Here is a 20,185-nt window from a genome sequence, read left to right on the forward strand (position 1 = left end):
AGCCTATCACTGAGCCTTTAGTAAATTTTTCTTTGGACACAGTTTTTCCCTTCAGAATGACGTAAGGGGGTAACCTCCTTCCTTCAGCTGTAACAGCTATCATCACAGTTATTCCCCACCCCCCCTCCTGTTCCCCCCAAGGAGATACTTTTTGCGCCTTTCACGTCTACTGTCATATTGCTCGGCACGTTAAAAAATACTTGTGGCTCGTCAGCATTGCCAGTCTGATGAAAAGCGTACGTGTGGCAGCTTTGCAACTGTGTGACGTAACGCTCGAGGTCGGTCAGCTTCTCCTCGACTTCTGCCGGCTTTCTTCGTGCCAGTGTAGTACTTCGTCTGAGAGCGAGGCCATTTCTCCGCACAAACAGACGACACTGACAGATACTCGCACGAAATTCTCACTGCGACACGTTTGAGACTTTCGCGACTTCCGAGGCTTTCCGTTGGATAATTTCTCGTGAGATAGGCACCCCCATCTTTCCTCTTATCTTGCACATAGGAAAGAAACTTCCAGTTCTAGATACTTGCCACATTACAGTTCCCTTAACAATTTTATCGACAAAATTTTCTCCTTTCATTTTTCTTCTGAAGAGACACGACATTACATATGTTACGCTCTTCCAGTCCGTACTTTGTTCTGGCCCCTCTTTCGGTCACAGTTTCGGCACAGTATACACAATTGTAAATCAGTAGCTCGCACCGTAACTGTGCCGAAGTCCTCGGCTCGAAGGTGGTTTTTGCTCTATTCGGTCGTGCGTACTGTCACGAAATGGACTTTCTTACCGGTATCCAGCTGCAACTGAATTATAAAATAACAAAACAATACTGAAAGACCTACACAATGTTAATTCCAATCAAACACTGGTAAAAGTTTGCACTGTCGCGTAAAAAAATGCAACATCGCCTATTCGAGATACGGACACTAGTCGCACCGTCACAAATGAGCTTCACATTTGTACGGCAAATGTTTGTCGGAAGACGAGGCAGCAGGTATAAGCCGCACCCTAACTTTTCGAGGATCAAATTCGGGTAAATAGTCCGGCGTATATTCGAGTCAATGCAGTAACTAAATAAGTTAGATTGCACGCTCTAAGTGTCCGTATCAAATTTTGTGACAAACTCGAAAGTAGACGAGGATAATAAAATTTACAAACGGTAGAAGGTATTACCGACCTGCTCTCTGGACAGTGCCCACGTTGACGTTCACAGAATCCGCCAGGTCGACCGACGGGGAGAAGACGGACGTGGGCGTGGTGGCCGCCGTCGAGGGAGAAGGCGTCGACGGGGTGCAGGCCACCGTCTCGCCCACCTCCTTCAGCTGTCGCGTGATGGACGTCAGCGGCAGCTTCGGGTTCACCGACGGCTTCCGCTTGATCGTGCCCGTCGTCGGGAAGTCGCACTCGAACCTGCGGGCGGAACGGGGCAGAGGTGGGGGGTCAGAACACCGCGGTACCGGCAGGCGGGGACGCCGTGGGGCGTCGGAGTGTCCGACTCGTGATTTCCGAGTATACCTCGGCACAGTTCTGTCAATCCGAACGAGTTTTGTCGTAATATAGATTTGGTCAATTTTCTTAAAATAATGGAAACAAATTGTTTGCAGTGAATGGATAATTTGCTTAAATGAAGACGATTCGTGCATCTCGAGAAAGTTATTTTTTCCTCAATACTGACGATGAGATAACAGTCGATCGTAAGTTTACGATGCCGATAACTCGGAAATTGGTGGAACTCTAACAAAGGTGATACTACTAGAAGACTAAAATAGGTAAGCAATTATTCCAGTGCACTCTTATTTTGCTTAGGTTACTTTCTATTTACGTGTCCATTGCAGGGACAAAATTTGGTTACAGAGCTGCTGACAGCAGAACTGGGAAGCTACGGAAGGAGACAGAATTATTCTATACGGGCAGTCTCTGTTTACATATCTCTCTGCACAATACATTGAGAATGGGCTGCCTGCACTTCTGTGGAGTGGGGGGTTACGGGGAGGGCAGGATGGAGGTGGGGGGGGGGGGGGGCCGGGGGACTGCTTGCACTTAAGATTAAATTTTCCTGCAGATACACATGCACAACATCAATAATTATTTTCTCTTGTCAAAACATTCCCTTTGATGTGCCAATACAACATAACGCACAGCAAAGTTGTCTGCCCTCCGTTTCTAGCTTTCCTCAACATTTTCCCTCCCTCAGCCCCCTGGAAACAGTCTAATAGTATTGAAACCCAGACTTGGCGTATTCACTTATCGACGTTTTCACTCGTCGAGGTCGGTAAAGGGTAGTCACCTTTTATCTTCCTCGTGCGAATTTTCCTAACAACTTTCTTACAACAAGGGGACCTCACACACTGGCTCTCTCCAATTTTCTTTGTACTTACAAATTTGGCCGTAAGATCCCGGACGTGAATTTCATAAAGCAGCACAGCAACACAATTCTAAAAAAGTCAGAATAAAACTGCCTTCGAAGAGTAGACGTTTGGAGTCCTGCCGTATACGAAACGGCTGAAACTCACTGACGGGACCTGCAGTAGCAGAGCATCTTGTAAACTTTTGTAATTGCGAAGTTGGCATTTCAGGTCTCAGTAGGGCCCACATTTATTACTTTTCTTTCAGTTCTTTATTTATTATCACATTCAAATGCTAAATAACAAACAACGAATGATACTTTTGATAAAAGTAACATTCTTTTTTATAATTGCTAACTGCATAACAAGAAATTAAAACTTTGATACAGACACACAAAATGTATGCAGATTCCATTAATAACATTGAAATGTTTGAACTTGAGTGATGTTAACAACCTTCTAATTTTCAAAGTATCCACTTTCCTTTAAAAAAAATCCATAACGGTATTGCTCTAGAAAAATGAAAAGTGTCAGCCCGTAAGGTCCCCTCCGGAAAGTCACTCTACTCGTCCCACACCCCGCCGCCGCTCCGCTCTCCCCACTGCCGGACCTACACGCACCCGGCGGCCGCCGTGTTGCCGGAGAGCGTGGAGGCGGTGCCGCCGCTGCCGGCCGCGCTGCCGCAGCACCCGTCGCTCAGGCAGCCGCTCGAGCTGGAGCCGGTCGAGACGGCGTCCGCCGCCGTGCCCCCGCCCCCGCCCCCACCGGGCGAGTCCGAGGGCGAGCCCGCGCCCCCGGTCCCGCCGGACCGCGCGCCGCCGCCCCCGAGTGCGGGCGCGATGGAACTGACGGAGCAGGAGCGCGCCTGCGCCAGCTGGTCCAGGTCGTCCTGCGCCAGCTCGTCCACCAGCGCCCGGTAGTTGTCCGACAGCTGGCGGCCAAACTGAAACAGACACGGCAGTCGTCCGTCAGGTGGTGGCCGAACTGAAACGAAACACACTAGTCGTCCGTCAGCTGGCAGCCAAACAGTTTAACAGACAACAGTTTTCCACTAGCTGGCAGACAACCCGAAACAAAACACGGTAATCGTCCGTCAGCTGGCGACCGAACTGAAACGGTCGCCGTAGTCATCCGAACTGAGAGACCGAGGCGTCCGCCACCGAGTGGAGCGGCGGCTCTTTTGGGGGCGGCACCTCTGCCTCGCAGCAGTTTTAGCTCTTACGTTACGGATGTTTTAGATTCTAAAACCTGTGTGTGTAATGAACACAAAACAGAGAACTGCAGCCAGCTACTCGCTCGAAATATTTGTTTATTCCCGTAAACTAGTTATCAAAACTTTTCGGGTTCACCTTTAGACGGGCCACACGGAAATAGCACGCTTATCGCAACAGTGTCGTGCCGACTGCCGTTTCCTTTACGCGCACTGTCCGGCTGACGAGGAGCGAGGGCAGAAACCTCAGACGGGTGGGTCCCCCTAAATGTCTTCTCCGCGACAGACCTCTCACTCGGCTGTGAAGTGTCTGCCGTTTTCCCGTCCGGCCGATTAAAACTGTGCGCGAGACCGGGCCCGAAACACGGAACCTCACCTAACGAGAGTGACACGATTTACACTCCTTTCGAGGTTTTGCCGCACGTATTACGCTTCAGCGGACCCGAAACTTGACGACGAGGTCTCCGGTTGACGTAGGCGGTAGAAATACGATAAAACTCACCAGATGTTCGTCGAGTCTCTGAAGGAGTACGAGTGCTTCCGGAGTTGCATCGCTGTAAGTGACTGCTGCAGAATGAGAGAGACTCAAATTTTTCTTTTCTCCCGTCAGTCTTTACGAGTCGAAAGTGGAAAAGACTCGGCAGTAGTGACACAATCAGTTTGCTCGATCGATCCCGACACTTCCTTCGTGGACTAGCACTCCGAGAAGAAACGGTGTGTTTAGTTCCGGGTTTGTAAGTAGTGCGATACATTTTGTTCAGTTTCTCATATTTTTCAGTCAATTAGGCAGTCACAGGAGTGAACTGTATCTTCACTGCAGACTTAATTCCACTCGTCACTGACGAAGGTAACAGACAAATTCACATCTGTGTCACTCTGGGGCAGTCTCTCAGACACACTCTAGTCCAGACACGATCTCGTACTTCTAAAGACGTTCCACGAACGTACGGCGAGTTTCGCCACATTTTTGCTGCCCGTTTCATTCGGAGAACCTGTCATTAAATTCGACACCTGTTAAATCGCGGTAATGCAGAAAACTGTAGAAGAATACATTAGAAGCACTGCGACAGAAGGAACACGTTCTCAGTTCGAGTCCCAGTCTGGCACACAGTTTTAATCTGGCAGGAGAGCTCGCCCTGACGACCGTTTCTGACAGAAGTTTTTGATACACTCCGACACAAAATCTTCAGATTTTGTAGTGTCCGACTGTGATTCAGAGGGATCAGAACGGCAGAGAAGGAGGAAACTGTACTAAATCTACCTTTTAAAAGCACAGGAATAAATTGTACAAATTCACGGTGCCGAATAAAGTGAACTGCTGAGAGTGACAAATGACAGCACTTCCTGTCGTGCTACAGAGTGAAACTGTTTTGTGTCCGTGCTCTGAGAAAAGCCCAAACTTTGTGAGCGGACTACCACAATAACGAAAGACGACCGAGCAGTACAAAAGTAACACCGCGACAAACCGCCGGGCGCGGTCCGACAGCTCGTACGCGGCGAACGCCGGACGGTGCGGGCAGGCACTCACCTTGGCGAGGCGGATGCCGACGACCCACCGGTGCAGCGAGGCCTCGTCCTCGGCACACAGGAACTTGATGTACTTGGTCGACTTGGGCTGCTGCAGGCGCGGGTGCTTGATGGCGAAGCAGAAGTCGGTCGGCGCCTTGTACTTCTTGCGCCAGCCCACGCCGTAGTAGACCTGCAAAGCGACAGCGGTTTCAGTACACTGCGGAGGCAGCTGGTCGTGTGCCGTCTCTGTGGGCTTTACCGGGAAATGGACGTGACAACTACACTATTGGCCGTTAAAACTGCTACACCACGAAGACGATGAGCTACAGCGAAATTTAACAGACAGGAAAAAAGATGCTGCGATATGCAAATGATTAGCCTTTCACAGCATTCACACAAGGTGCTAACATGAGGAAAGTTTCCAACCTATTTCTCATACACAAACAGCAGTTGACCGGCGTTGCCTGGTGAAACGTCGTTGTGATACCTCGTGTAAGGAGGAGGAATCCGTACCGTCACGCTTCTGACTTTGATAAAGGTCGGATTGTAGCCTACCGCGATTGCGGTTTATCGTATCGCTCGCGTCGGTCAAGATCCAATGACTGTTAGCAGAATATGGAATCTGTGGGTTCAGGAGGGTAATACGGAACGCCGTGCTAGATCCCGACGGCCTCTTATCACTAGCAGTCGAGATGACAGGCATCTTACCCGCACGGCTGTTACGGATCGTGCAGCCACGTCGCGATCCCCGAGTCAACAGATGGGGACGTTTGCAAGACAACAACCATCTGCACGAACAGTTCGACGACGTCTGCAGCAGCACGGACTATCAGCTCGGAGACCGTGGCTGCAGTTACCCTTGATGCTGCATCACAGACAGGAGTGCCTGCGACGGTGTACTTGACGACGAACCTGGGTGCACGAATGGCGAAACTTCATCACGATGGTCGCATCCGTGTTTGGCGACATCGCAGTGAATGCACATTGGAAGCGTGTCTTCGTCATTGCCATACTGGCGTTATCACCCGGCGTGATGGCATGGCGTGCCATCACTTACACTTCTCGGTCACCTCTCGTTCGCATTGACGGCACTTTGAACAGTCGACGTTGCATTTCAGGTGTGTCACGACCCGTGGCTCTAGCCTCCGTTCGATCCCTGCGGAACCGTACATTTCAGCAGGATAATGCACAACCGCACGTTGCAGGTACTGTACGGGCATTTCTGGATACAGAAAATGTCAGGCTGCTGCCCTGGCCAGCACATTCTCCAGATCTTTCACCAACTGAAAATGTCTGGTCAATGGTAGATGAGCAACTGGCTCGTCACAATACGCCAGTCAGTACTCTCGATGAACTCTGGTACCGTGTTGAAGCTGCACGGGCAGCTGTACCTGTACACACCATCCGAGCTCTGTCTGACTCAATTCCCAGGCGTATTGAGGCCTTTATTATGGCCAGAGGTGGTTGTTCTGGGTAATGATTTCTCAGGATCTATGCACCCAAATTGCATGAAAAATGTAATCACATGTCAGTTCTAGCATAATATATTTATCCAATGAATACCCGTTTATCATCTGCACTTCTTCTTGATGTAGCAATTTTAATGGCCAGTAGCGTAGTTACGTACACCCCATTTCCGACATTGTTCAAAACAATAAAATTACCATCTCCTGACAGTGAACTTCTCCACAAAATTAAATAAAAAACTCACCTCAAAACTCTGTGTTACTTTTATATATATTTTACTTATTTATTTGTTTGCTTTTCCAGAAATCAGTAGTGCCATAAGGACTTGTGTTACATCTGACTGGGTATTCTACACACAGGGTGGTTATAATTAAACTTTCACTACTCGGGTCAAGGTAAACAGGAAACGATTTACCATACGTGTAACCAACTGCACAGGAATGAAGTCCAGATTGTGCGTTTCGTCAGTAGTGTCACCGATACAACTCCCCGTCGAGTGCCGGTTCCGTAGCGTCCAAACACGAGCGATACAGTTGCAGACGTCGACACGGATCCGGACGAGGTGAGGGGGGGGGGGGGGGGCTTTACTCTTAAGACAGTCTTATCCGAAAGTTGGCAACCGTGTCGCTACTCTTCGAGAGTACTGACACATTTAAGGAATACGGAGAGACTTCTTTCCACACTGGGGTCGAAGAATCCCATTCGGAAGTTCGAATTACCTGGCGATTCGTGAACGGCTCACCTAGACATCGAGCTTTACTACAGATCGGTTTGCATCACAACCACACTTTCACATCTGTTCGCTTCACCAACTCACAATCGTACTGCCATCTAATAACCCAGTCTAGACATCAGGCTACATTGCAGATCACTTCCATCACAACCTAGATTATGCCTCCGAGACAAAGTTAATAACGTTTCAATACAGATGCTGGAAATCTGCTCCATATATATATCAGTAAAATAAACACTTGTAATGGACAAAAGCAGAAACTGAAAAAATATTTTGTTAGTACTATCGAGGTTGACACATTTCCTACGAAGTCGTTAACACTATTCGAACATAACCAGAAAGGAATATCTTGCAAAAATTATGTTTAATTAGCACGTCAGTAGTGCTAATACTTATCAAATGACGAGCTGTCTATTAGCTAGGCACCGACTGGCAGATCCAGTACCACAGAGACACACATTACGGACACGAGCTCAATAACGAGGACAGGCGGTGTCGGTGCCTACGGGTGCTCGAAGCTGAGGTTACGAGCGAACGAGAACTTACGGTGCGCGGATAGCCCCGTGTAAAGTTTAGGCATTTTACACTACTCTGTTAAGAACTTTTTTTATAATTTACTCTCTCGTTTTCTGAGCGTGTCATTTTTTCTGCAGTTCCACTACACACGAAATTAAATGAGTGTCAAAGACGACTACACTGACATTAAAAAGTTTCAGGCCCAAACTCGGAAAAGAAATCGGAGGCCCGCGCCTACCACCTCCGTCAGCTCCCGCCCCCGTCGACCGCACACTCACCTGGTTGACGTCGAAGGAGGCGAGGTGCGCGAGGTCGCGGGCAGAGGACCCGCCCCCGCCGCCGCGCGCCTTCTCCTTGGGCAGGTAGTAGAGGCCGGAGGCGCGCAGCACGAAGTGGTGCCGCTTCCAGCCCTTCTTCGAGTCCGACTTGAGGAACAGCGGGCCCTCCACCTCCGGCACACCCGCTCCGCCCGAGAAGAATTCCTGCGCAGAGAAAACGGCCCCGTCACTCGCTCCGTCCGTCCGTCACGCCGAGAGCCACTTCCCGTTCCGGCGCGGCCGACGCACCGTCGCCCGGTACGTACCTCGAGCAGCAGGGTGCGGGAGTGGTCGTCGAAGTCCGACTGCGCACAGCCGCGCTGCCCGGGCGGCAGCAGGAACAGCTCCGGGCCGGTGAAGAGCGCCACCTTCTCGGGCCGCTCCACGAACAGCAGCTTGTTCTTCGAGTCGCGGGTCCACATCAGCAGGTTCTCCACCAGCAGCTCGTGATCCTCGTAGGCGCGCTCTGTCCACAGAGAGGAGCCGACATTCAGAACGCGCCCTCCTCGAATTTCACTTTTTCACTTCGGGACCTACACGTCACGCGACAGCGCGAAACGTAGCCCCGGCCGTAGCGGGACCTGCCTACCCCGTAGCACGAGCCACTCCGTATGAGTACACCCTTTACAGGTGAGCTGCACCTTCCCACGACTCTGGCGACAGACGGTAGTCGGTCGTACTATGGCCGAGTAAACCCACCAGTTCAGTTCCGTCCCGATCCGTGGCGGTGTAACCTAATTTTGCGAAATTACATCCGGAAAGTTAAAGTGAGAAGTATTTATAATGTAGTCCAGTACAGACAGTGAACAAGTTCAGATATATACAACATCGGATAACAGAAAAGGAAATCCCCACCCCTCTCCATCGCAAAGTGTCGAGACGTCCTGCTCGATCGACGATCGGTACGAGGCACCCGCGGGGCCACTAAATTGGGACAGACGTACGGAGACGCTCTGCGTGCCGACGAATTGTCCAAATTTTAGCTCGAATCCCCCTCCTAACTTTCCACGTCGTCTGTATTGTTCTCTCCGTCCAGTTTTTTTCTGCCACAGCCTATAACTTACGTACGAGGACTATCTGGTAAGTCAGTTGCGTCAGTTTACGAAAAGGATACGAGTGCACTAATAGTTTCTTTATTAAGCTGCACACAACTTCCAGCACAGTGTGAACGAAAACACAGAAACGGTGGAAACGAAAATGCGGACGGCTAGCCGAGCCTACGGGTCGCGGCACACCGTCCAGCCACGAGTGACAGCCGTGCGACATTCTCGATACGTCGCGAGCGTCAGTTGCGGTCGGGGGAATATCCCACGTAGCCGCGAATGCGTTACGTCACAGTGAATTCGAACGTGGGCAAATTGTCGGTGCTCGTACGGTGCAGTGCTTTCGCGACCGATGGAGTCCAGTGGTTTTTGTACTGAAAGGTACCCCGTCAGAGACTTCAGTTGCAGTGAGAGTGGAAAACCTTTTGCTGCAACTCGTGAAGCTACGAAAGAGTGTCGACCGGTCGAGACGGACAGTCACCGGAAAGGACAGTGACAGAAAATGAGACGACGACAGTCGCAGAAGTCACTGCAGTATCGAACGTCCCGCTCACAAACGACCCCGTCGTCACCGAAACGACAAGGAGGGAGCGTGGCAATCTGGAATTCCAGTGATGCAAAAGATCAAACAGGAAAACGTGGTGTCAAAGTCGTAAAACCCGACTACGGAGCAACAGAAAAATGTCATTCGGTCGGACGGTTCATTTCACAGTCTACGACTTCGCGTCGAGTTTTCGTCACGAGAATGAAATGTGGCTGGGGCCGGTGACGATTCGGCCAGCCGTGCTGCGGTATTCCGAGGGCCTCGAGGTTACTCTGTGAGGTCGAACTACTGCCACCGCCGCCCCGAGCGCGGTCCGTCCCGTGGCACAACGTTTGTTGTCTGACGGTGATGCCGTGTTCTGCGATGACGGCGCCCCTGTTCGTACAGCTCGCATAATCAGAGACCAGTTTTACAAGTACGAGGTCGAACTGTCCTCCCCTGGCCACCGCAGTCTGCGGATCCGACTACTATTGAGCTGATCTGAGTACTATTGATCGATCTTTAGTGGTCTATATTGGAAGGCTGGGTGTGTGACTGCAGTCCACCTCCACGGTCATTACCCAAACTTGCGACCATTTTGCAGGAAGTAAAGAATGAGATTTCACTGAAAACCACACGTGACCTGTACGTATCCATTCTGGGACAACTGAAAGGTGTTTTGAATGCGAACTGTTTTGCTGCACTACTGGGCATGCTGATGTGTTGCATTTTTGGTGTTTCTGGTTTTTTGTGCAACCCCCCCCCCCCCCGCCCCCCTCTCTCCGCAATGCCCCACTGTTTTTCGACATAACTGCCCATTAGAGTAATGCACTCGTCCTATCGAAGAATGAGTTTCTCGAAGCCCTTGTCGTGTAATTCTGCCACCTGTGAACCGAGCAACACTTTGACACTCTCTTCTAACTTGTCGTCACCTCCAAATCACTGTGACATCACTATTTTTTCACCTTCAGAAACAGGTGAAAATCACTGGGTGACAAATCAGTTCTGTACAGAGAATGATCGATTGGGTCCCAGTCGAAACTGTTCGGCGACGTTCGTGTCCACGGGGCAGTACGTGCCGTTGTGTTACCGTACACAAAAACGTGCCAGAATTTGACTCGCAGATCTTTCGCTCTGGGCGGTTCCTCTGAACGTGTAGTTCACAGTAAATTTCAGACTTCATTGTACCGCCTCTTCCCATAAAATCAGCAAGAAGTATTTCCTTTCTGTCCCAAAAGACAGCAGTTACCGGTTTTCACGTGGAAAAAATTTTGCGGCACTTCAGAGGCTGGTGTGTCTGGACGGTAAGGACCGACCCCCCACCCTCCCCACACCTCACAAATGGTCGTTTTCCCCTCCACGTTGCCATTTTCGACCCCACTTCACGGCTTGTCACTACGTGACTGTGTAATTCTTCCCCTTCTGCAGAAAAATTAACGTGGCTCGCAATCCGCTACTTTTGCGGACACCGTTCAGAAGCTTTGTGACGCTCTGTGCACACAATTTGTGATAACTGACCTTATCGGCCACAAATTTGTAAAACTGTTGTCTGCGATATCAGAGAGGAAACTGGTCGACGATTCTATAATTGTGAAACGCCGAACTGTGCCAGTCGTGTCATTAACCCTCACCTGCAGTAATTATCTCGTTCCACTTTCATCCCCACCAGGGACGTCTGTCCGACCTTTCCAAAACAAATGGCACCATTTCTTTCAGAAGTCGTGATGTTCTCTGTGTGCACTGCACGACGAGCGCCTACAGGTTTCACATTTTTCGCACGTCGCTCCCGGGTGGCGAGATTTTCGAATACGGCAGCCGATCCCATTTACAGTGACGGCGCAGACGACAGCCTGCAGCCTTTCCACAAGTGGGCACTGCAGTTATCCCAAACCACTACACTAAAAGTATTCTCTCGACGAAAGAGAAGCTACCGACATCGGCCGCAAACGGGTACCAAAATAAATCCGAAGGTGACGAGTGAAACTTTGTGCGGGGCCGAGACTCCGACACGAATTTCCCACTTTACGCGACCGAACACCTCCGCAACTTCCGCTATCCGACCGTGCTTCCCGTCCCACCCAAATTCCCGACTTCTCGCAGATTACGTATGTATCCCTCCCGTCCACCGGCCCCGTCGCCCACGGCCTCACCCGATCTGTACTGAAGGTGTCACTGTTTGCCATACATACATTTACACTCGTGGAGTCTATTCTTTCCGGCACGTCTGAAAGAGCAGACACCAGACGTATAAATATTTTCTGCCAGGGAACACAGATGTTCAATAAATTACGGAACGAAATGAGAAGTAACTTAAAACAAAATGCCTAAAAAGTCGATCAAAGCACACCCATCAAATAACACGAACTGTACAGTGCAGGACTAATCTGCCGCCCAGACAGCCGAACACGTTGAACGGCCACTTTCGGGGTGGGGGAGACGAGCCTTCCCCGCACGGAATCCGCCTCGGGGACTGACGACGGGACCCGGTCGGCCGGACGGGGATTTTGGAAGGTTTTCCACGACCGACCGGGTGAATACCGGGTCGGAACCCTCGTACGTCCTCAGATACGCGCTTCACAAATATTCCGTACACGTTCTCCTACCGGAACACAGATTTACTCCGGATGCAGACAGACGGGGTGCACAGATTGCGACAGGAAGGGCACCCGCCCACACGTCGACCCGCGTAACGACCCCGACCCCGTAGAAGACGTAGGAAAAGGCGAAAGGACGCAAAGACGGAGGAGATATGCCGGAGGATACTTTAACGGCAGAAAGTACGGGTCGCAGTCGGTAATTATTTAAAGAAATTAATCGTCTCTGTGACTGCACGACATACTTCCGGAGTACAGCGCACGTCACAGGAGAGCCGTATGCCCGAGACCCGGGACGGAGACTGCCGACATCCTCTCACCTTCCACAGCTAAACGACTACACGCCGTGATGCCCAGTCACTGGCAGACTTTCAGACAGGTAATCAGTCAATTAGACCTGTAAGGAATTATACACCCACATTTTCAATTATATTTTAATATCGTATTAGGGTGACGCGTTTAATTTTACGATAAAACGGTACGTGGACAAAGAATCGACGAACTCCACCGTCTTCGACAGAAACGGGCTACTCCACATGTAGAGGTCGAACCACATTAGGCACCGAACCGCTATACTCATTTGTCAGATCACCCTCCACACCCCACGCCCCACGCAGGAATTCTGGTATCTCTCGTGACTGCGTCTAGCGTGTTTCCCACAACCAAAATGTGACACACGTTTCAAAGTGTTTGCACATTTTCTATCCGAAGTGCGACACAGGAACCGGCCCAGTATTCGTCCAGGCGGATCGGGAAAACTGTCTAAAACCCACATCCGGGCCGGCCGTCAGTCGGCGAGTAGGGCTCGGTCCGGGAACCGCCACGGCACGCCTCGAGTGTTTAAATGCACTCCGCTATTCAGGCGAATTCTCTTTCTGGCACGTTTTCTAATTTCCAGGCTCCAGTGTTTCTTACCAAAATTGTCCTTCTGATTATCCTCTCCAATAATGCCAATGCCTCTAATGGCGCTTCCCGTCGTCACAAATGTCAGTTACCCAAAAAGGGGAAGAGAGGAGGAACAGTCGTTTCCACCGTCCGTCACGAAATCGTGTGAGCTCTGCTTCAAAACTATTCAGATACAGTGCTGTGCCTGCAAGACGAGGCAGTCCCGTACGATGTACCTGGACAGACGGGAGCAGAAGGCACTACTCTAACCTGCACTGTCGGCTCAGCTGAGGAAGGGATCCTCACCAGCCGCTGCCGTATCGCCAGCTCTGCCGCTACCGTCCTCTATTGAAACGGCCGTGTTTTATTAGTTTTATGGAAAACTGTTAAATGCCAGTAACGAGATGAGATATTGCTATTATTATAAAATATTCCACCTGCTATTGGTAAAAATTATGGCAGCTCAAAAATTGCCCAAGTACTACGTATAGTGAAACGACAGCATCTCACCACTCGATACTGATAACAGAACCGTTCTTCCCGAGTGCCATTCGCACGTTGCACAGGGAAAAAGGTTGGTGTGTGTGTGGGGGGGGGTTCCCCGTTTGTGGTACCCGAGGTATCTTCAACCGAGTCAGTGTAGGTGAGTCGCGTCAGTTCCCACATCCTGCCTCTAGAAAAATCTTCTCACACTCAAAACACAAACTTTACTCTAGTTGCAGACAGATCAAGTACAGAGTGAAGTGATGACATTGGGGAGGGCATACGGCCACCAATTGCCAGCAACATTGCTTCAACCCTTGCAACTGTGCTGACCCGTGAAGTGAACAGGAGAAGAGGAAGAGCCACCAATAAAATCGGGACAAACAACCGTAAATGTCTCGTCCTTCCTCATCGACACAATACTGGCCGATGCAAAATGATTATTTGATAGCGAAAAACGTGGACTTACAATGCTCCATTCCCCGTACTCACTCGATCAATTTGTTACTGAACTTTTTGTTTCTTTATATCAAACAGGAGGGTATAAGATGAACATCAACAAAAGCAAAACCAGGATAATGGAATGTAGTCGAATTAAGGCGGGTGATGCTGAGGGAATTAGATTAGGAAATAAGACACTTAAAGTAGTAAAGGAGTTTTGCTATTTGGGGAGCAAAATAACTGATGATGGTCGAAGTAGAGGGGATATAAAATGTAGACTGGCAATGGCAAGGAAAGGAAAGCGTTTCTCAAGAAGAGAAATTTGTTAACATCGAGTATAGATTTAAGTGTGAGGAAGTCGTTTCTGAAGGTATTTGTAGGGAGTGTAGCCATGTATGGAAGTGAAACATAGACGATAGATGGTTTGGACAAGAAGAGAATAGAAGCTTTCGAAATGTGGTGCTACAGAAGAATGCTGACGATTAGATGGGTAGATCACATAACTAATGAGGAGGTATTGAATAGAATTGAGCAGAAGAGGAGTTTGTGGCACAACTTGACCAGAAGAAGGGATCGGTTGGTAGGACATGTTCTGAGACATCGAGGGATCACCAATTTAGTATTGGAGGGCAGCGTGGAGGGTAAAAATCGTAGAGGGAGACCAAGAGATGAATACACTAAGCAGATTCAGTAGGATGTAGGTTGCAGTACGTAAAGTGAGATGAAGGTTGCACAGGACAGGGTAGCATGGAGAGCTGCATAAAACCGGTCTCAGGACTGAAGACCACAACCACAACCACAACAACAACAACAACAACAACAACAACAACATATCACACAAAAAATACGGCTAGTGCAGTTTTCGCCATATTGCAAGAAGCTACTGATCCCTTTCACTACTGCGGCTCAGTTCTAGAATGTGCGCGAGAGCACAGATTTTTTTAACTGCCTCGCCGGGCCACCTACCCATGTGCAGCTCGGGCAGGTGCTCGACGACAGCCCAGCCCGGGTCCATGGCGGTGTGGTTCTTGTCGGCGAGCAGCCGCGCCACGTGGCCCGCCGTCATCGACTCGTCCACCAGCAGGCTCTTGGAGCTGCCGTCGCCGCCGAACGCCTTGATGAAGAGCTTCTTCACGCTCGCCTCCCGCATCTTCTCCAGTGCGATCTTTATCTTCTCCGCCTTGGCGCGGCTCGCCACGTCCGTCTGCGACACCGAATCGGTCAGTACCGCTCCCCGCCCGAGATCCGGCTGCCGCGAGAGAGGTCAGAGTGCAGTTTTTTGTTAATAAAATTAAGTGGTCCGACAAAAATTAAGTCGGTCGCTCGACCATTTTAAGTATTTTAATTTTTTGTATGTGATTACCCTATAATTGAGAAGTTCAAAACAGTTTTTTAAAAAAATTTTACCTTTCACCTTTACCGACCGGCGGAAATTTTTGTTTGTAAGCGCGTGACGATGTTTCAGTTTAGAGACGTTAGCAAAAATAGTAATATCTCTGCACTGGGTTAAGTTACAACATTGCAATTGGCACAATTGTTTATAGAAAAGTGTCCTCTACAACATTGTCTATTACAGAAAATACCCTACTTTCAAAAATAACCAGTCAAAATGACCTCCAAAGTTTGGTATCCAAATTTTAAAAAATCCACTTTTTAGGCCCAAAAATATCACACAAGGAGTGAGTTATGAGAGTATTTTTTTCCTATAGTTAGATGTCATATAGAGCAAGAACACTTACAAATGTTTCCTTGATTTTTTATGAATTTTTGAAATTTGAAAATTTTGATTTTTTGTAAAGTTTGGTGTTAGTTATCTCAGGTGGGACTGAATATAAAAATATGATTTTTGCAGAGTTTGTACACCTATGTGATAGCAACATACTGTAGAAATTTCAACATTGATATCTGACTGTGAACAAAGATATGAATTTTTGAAAATGAGGAGATAATTCACATTACTCTACAACCTATCTTACGGCAGTTGCCTACTCGGGTGCGATATTGGCGGGATATAATCAATTATTATTGAACTGAGGTACTGAATTATATACAAAAAGTGGAAACATCACTGAAATTAACATTTATATTATTTTTACATAGGCTGCTTAAAAGAAATATTTTCAATTAACATCCTTCGAGATGCGACTGTTCCTAAATCTGGTGGTGAATGTTAAGAACACACATTTCTTCAGACAGCTTCTGCGATATACAATAAGACCTACCAGTCGCTGTTGTAAGTTCGAGCACTGAAAGTTTCCTTAAAACATTTGTCATTGGTATCCAAAATTTTGTCACTAGCAGACTTTCAACCTCTGCAAGCCACCACTGTCCATCAGACACACATGCCACTATGTCATTCAACATTAAAGAAAGAGATTTAAATTTACTGACACGATGATCCTCATAAATTTCGGTTTCTGATATTACACAGCATCGAACTAAGTTTTCTGCAGTGCCAAGGAATTTGTGGGAATGCCTTGTTCCTTTTATTGCTCTACAGTTTTCAAATCTGGTTTGAAGTGTCATTTTCATATGCAGAACCACTTCTTTCGTTCTCAATCAGAAAATAGGTAACGCCTTTAATATTATCCTTGCAAAAGACATACGTGTCCTGTACTGTGAGAATTTGGTCTGTGGTTGGTCTTTGTAGGCTGGCTTTACTTCATGTCTTGTTGTACCTCCTACTCCATCACACGCATTTTTACCACAGCAAGCTGCAAAAAAGTGCCATTCGGCCTCCAACCCAAAGTATACTTTGTGGCTGCACATATTTGAAAAATTCTTTTTGTTCTTATACTGACTACCACTTCCATCTGAAAAGTATATCAGCTTCTCAACCCTGGGAAAATTTTCTTTTATTTTATTAAAAACGTTTGAAACACATCTACAGCCAAAGTGTTGTGCTCCAAGTAGTCGCTTAGAATGCAAATTGAAGAACTGCAAACTTCTTCTTTCTCATTTTTAACGTAGAGAATAAATGGATGCACTGTTCCCTGGTCACTGACCCAGTGGTACCCTTGTGTTGCAACCTGAATCACAATTTAAAATTTTCTGCAAAATCAGCTAGCACTATGCATTCAGTTTCATGAAGTTGTGCTTTTTTGTCCTTCAAATACTTACTTTGGATTTTAGAAACATAGTGGTGACTTTTGAGTCTTTGTAAGTTGTAATTAAAGATTCCAAGTACTCTTCCTGAGATTTAACCACTGTTATCATTTCTTCCCTGTGAGTTGTGACCCACTGTTTGAAGGTAATACTGTCTGGCATTTCCTCATCATATTCGGAAACAATTCGATAACCGTTTCCTTACCAGAGCATTTACTACACAAACTCATCATGCAGTCATTACTGTTAGTGTCACAACCATTAAATCTAGTAACTCGTTGTAGTTAAGATCACCGGGTTTTGCACCCGCAATCATCAGTTTGACATTTTTATGATATAAACAAACACATACGGAGTGTGTCCCTGAGGATCCAGGCAAAATACACCACTTAGGGTGGAGGTCACAAAATTTTAACCTTCCAATTTTGCATTCAGGATGAGAATTTTGGAAAGTTACAAGAAGTTCATTTAAATTTGACAGTACTACTAGTTCTGCTTTGTTACTGTAACTCCATTTATAACAACTCGTTTGCTATCTTCGCAACCTGGGCACATTCTACTGTTTTCATCATCTTAAAAAAACTGCTGGATTTCTTTAATTGCTTCTTCACTTATACCTACTCCTTTCTTCTTTCACAAAACTGGAAGAATGCCTCGCTCTTTCACTAATTTTCGGGTCAGTTTAACCAAACGATGAGAAACGTTGAATTTGTGAACTATTTTTTTCTCTTGATCGCGAGTCAGGGAATAAACTTAAAATTTTAACTTTTTCCTCTTTAGATATCACTGAACATTTAATTTTTAATTTCTCAAATATTCAATGTCATATGATGCTGGTGGTAGGTTTTCTTCTTCTTTAGAAATAATGTCGGTATCTGTATTATTAAAGCACGATTCCAAGTCTTTTCAAATTTTGTCTCGAATTTGTTGTCCCTATTTTCAATAGTTGCTTTTCTTTTTCTGCTACTTAATTTTATTATTTTCGATGCAGGAGATTCGTCTAACTTACATCGAGAAAAATCCAATATGTTCACAGCTTCCTCATTAGGAATATAAATGTCATTTACAAGGTTACACGATTCTGGTTCTGGATTCACAACAAATATTTTTGAGTAACAATTTGGGCACAAGGAATTTCCAGGAATCGCATTATGTTTCACTTGGAAAGCTGTTTCACTCTCACAAAACAAGTACAAATGTTCAAGTTTTACTTCCCTCAAACCTTTAGTAATAGGCTTTTTATGAACTTTAAAGGTGGATCACAGCAGTTTCTTCCAAAAATGTGGTTGTACTTCAGAATATATTTTTTCTCACGATACTCACACACCGGTGTTACAGAAGAACATACTCAAAATTTAAACAAAGTTTCTCTAACTTCATCAAAGTCATATACATTTTCAAGTTTTTTGAAACTGAACTGTAAACTGTTTCGTGACACACTTCACTTGCTATCTGTCCAACAGAGCACTGTTCATCCATGTTATTGCATTCCAGTTAATCTCTCAACACTAATTACAAATTACACACAGAACAAAGCACATAACACATTTTACACTCCCGATGAAGTAAGTACATCCACTCTAACAGAGGTTTCAGAACAGACTGACTACAACAATGTGGCTTAGGCCTGTCCCACCCCTCATTAAAGCGACCAAGACTTATACGAATAATTGTAAGAACAGTTATTATTATTATGTTCTTTAAGTTTGTTTTTGGGTTTTCAGAAATACTGTGGGAAGAAAGTTTATTTATGTTGCAGACGTAGCGGCAAGTGGGCGAGGAACTAAACGAATGCCGCAAACTACCGCGAGCCAAGGAAGAGCCCGGGCCGCAAGGGTGTCCAGCTTCCTATGTCGGCGTCGGACGACATCAAAGGAAGAGATATTTTCCTTTCTCTTTGTAAACAGATCGATCGAGTTTCGAAAGGTTCGTGTAAAACGTATAGGCGGGTGACACATTAGGTGGGACCCGATGCCTGTAATACTTCCACAGTTATTAAAAAGTTGTTAAAACGTAAAACCAATAGTTCATCATCGATATAGATAAAAAGTAGTAAAGATAAAGGAAAGGAAGAGTTGCGGCATCAGAACGAAAAGTGATACATCGCTCAGCAGCGAAGCAGGACGTAGACTGCGGGCATTACGTGGTGAAAACAAATCAACTGATAAAATAGTAAGACTGTAATTAAGCATAAAGCCACGTAACACTGCAGATGCCACACCCAGCAACAATGTACTTCTTTATTGACAATTAACCTAAACGTAAATGGGCATTTTTATTACCATAGAACAAAAGTGAAAGCTCCTATTGTATTATTAAAAATAAATAAACTAAATGAATATTTGGTGATAGTGTTAACTAAATGTATGTCACAATTAAATGTTATTACAATGAAACAATAAATGATTTAAATAGGCAACAGCCATAAGATCAGTTGTAGAGAAATGTGAATTATTTCCTCATTTTCAAAAATTCATACCTTTGTTCAGAGTCAGATATCAATGTTGAATTTTTTACAATATGTTGCTCTCATGTAGGTGTACAAACTGTTCAACAATCAAATTTTTATATGCAGTCCCACGCAAGATAACCAACCCCAAACTTTACAAAAAAAAAAAAAAAAAAATCTTCAAATTTCAAAAATTCATAAAAAATAAAGAAACATTTTTAAGTGTTTTTTCTCTATACGAGGCTAGTAGTGTATGATATCTAACTGTAGGTAAAAAGTAGACACTCATAAATCACTTCTTGTTTGTTATTTTTGGGCCTAAAAAGTGGATTTTTCAAAATTTGGATACCAAACTTTGGAGCTCATTTTGACTGGTCATTTTTTAATTTAGTGTATTTTGAGTAATAGACAATGTTGTAGAGGACACTTTTGTAAAAGCAATCATGTCAATTGCAATGATGTAACTTAAACCAGTGTGCAGAGATATTCAAATTTTCGCCAACGTCTGCAGACTGAAAAATTGTCATGTGCCAACAAATAAAAATGGCTGCCATCCACTAAAGGTGCAA

At 46.5% G+C, this 20,185-nt stretch overlaps 1 protein-coding gene across 1 annotated transcript in view; it reads right to left on the minus strand.

Annotated features, from left to right (window-relative positions):
- LOC126232176 (ras-associated and pleckstrin homology domains-containing protein 1-like) overlaps positions 1–20,185 on the minus strand; it is a 239,834-nt gene that overhangs the window by 38,276 nt on the left and 181,373 nt on the right. Inside the window, exons 6-11 of the mRNA XM_049942473.1 lie at positions 15,029–15,311; positions 8,360–8,559; positions 8,055–8,258; positions 5,080–5,250; positions 2,962–3,284; positions 1,174–1,406 (exon numbers count right to left, since the gene is read on the minus strand). Coding sequence (XP_049798430.1) covers positions 1,174–1,406; positions 2,962–3,284; positions 5,080–5,250; positions 8,055–8,258; positions 8,360–8,559; positions 15,029–15,311 — 1,414 coding nt within the window. The remainder of the gene's footprint in view (positions 1–1,173; positions 1,407–2,961; positions 3,285–5,079; positions 5,251–8,054; positions 8,259–8,359; positions 8,560–15,028; positions 15,312–20,185) is intronic.

Source organism: Schistocerca nitens, unplaced genomic scaffold (genome assembly GCF_023898315.1).
Source record: "Schistocerca nitens isolate TAMUIC-IGC-003100 unplaced genomic scaffold, iqSchNite1.1 HiC_scaffold_465, whole genome shotgun sequence".
Classification (NCBI taxonomy): Eukaryota; Metazoa; Arthropoda; class Insecta; order Orthoptera; family Acrididae; genus Schistocerca; species Schistocerca nitens.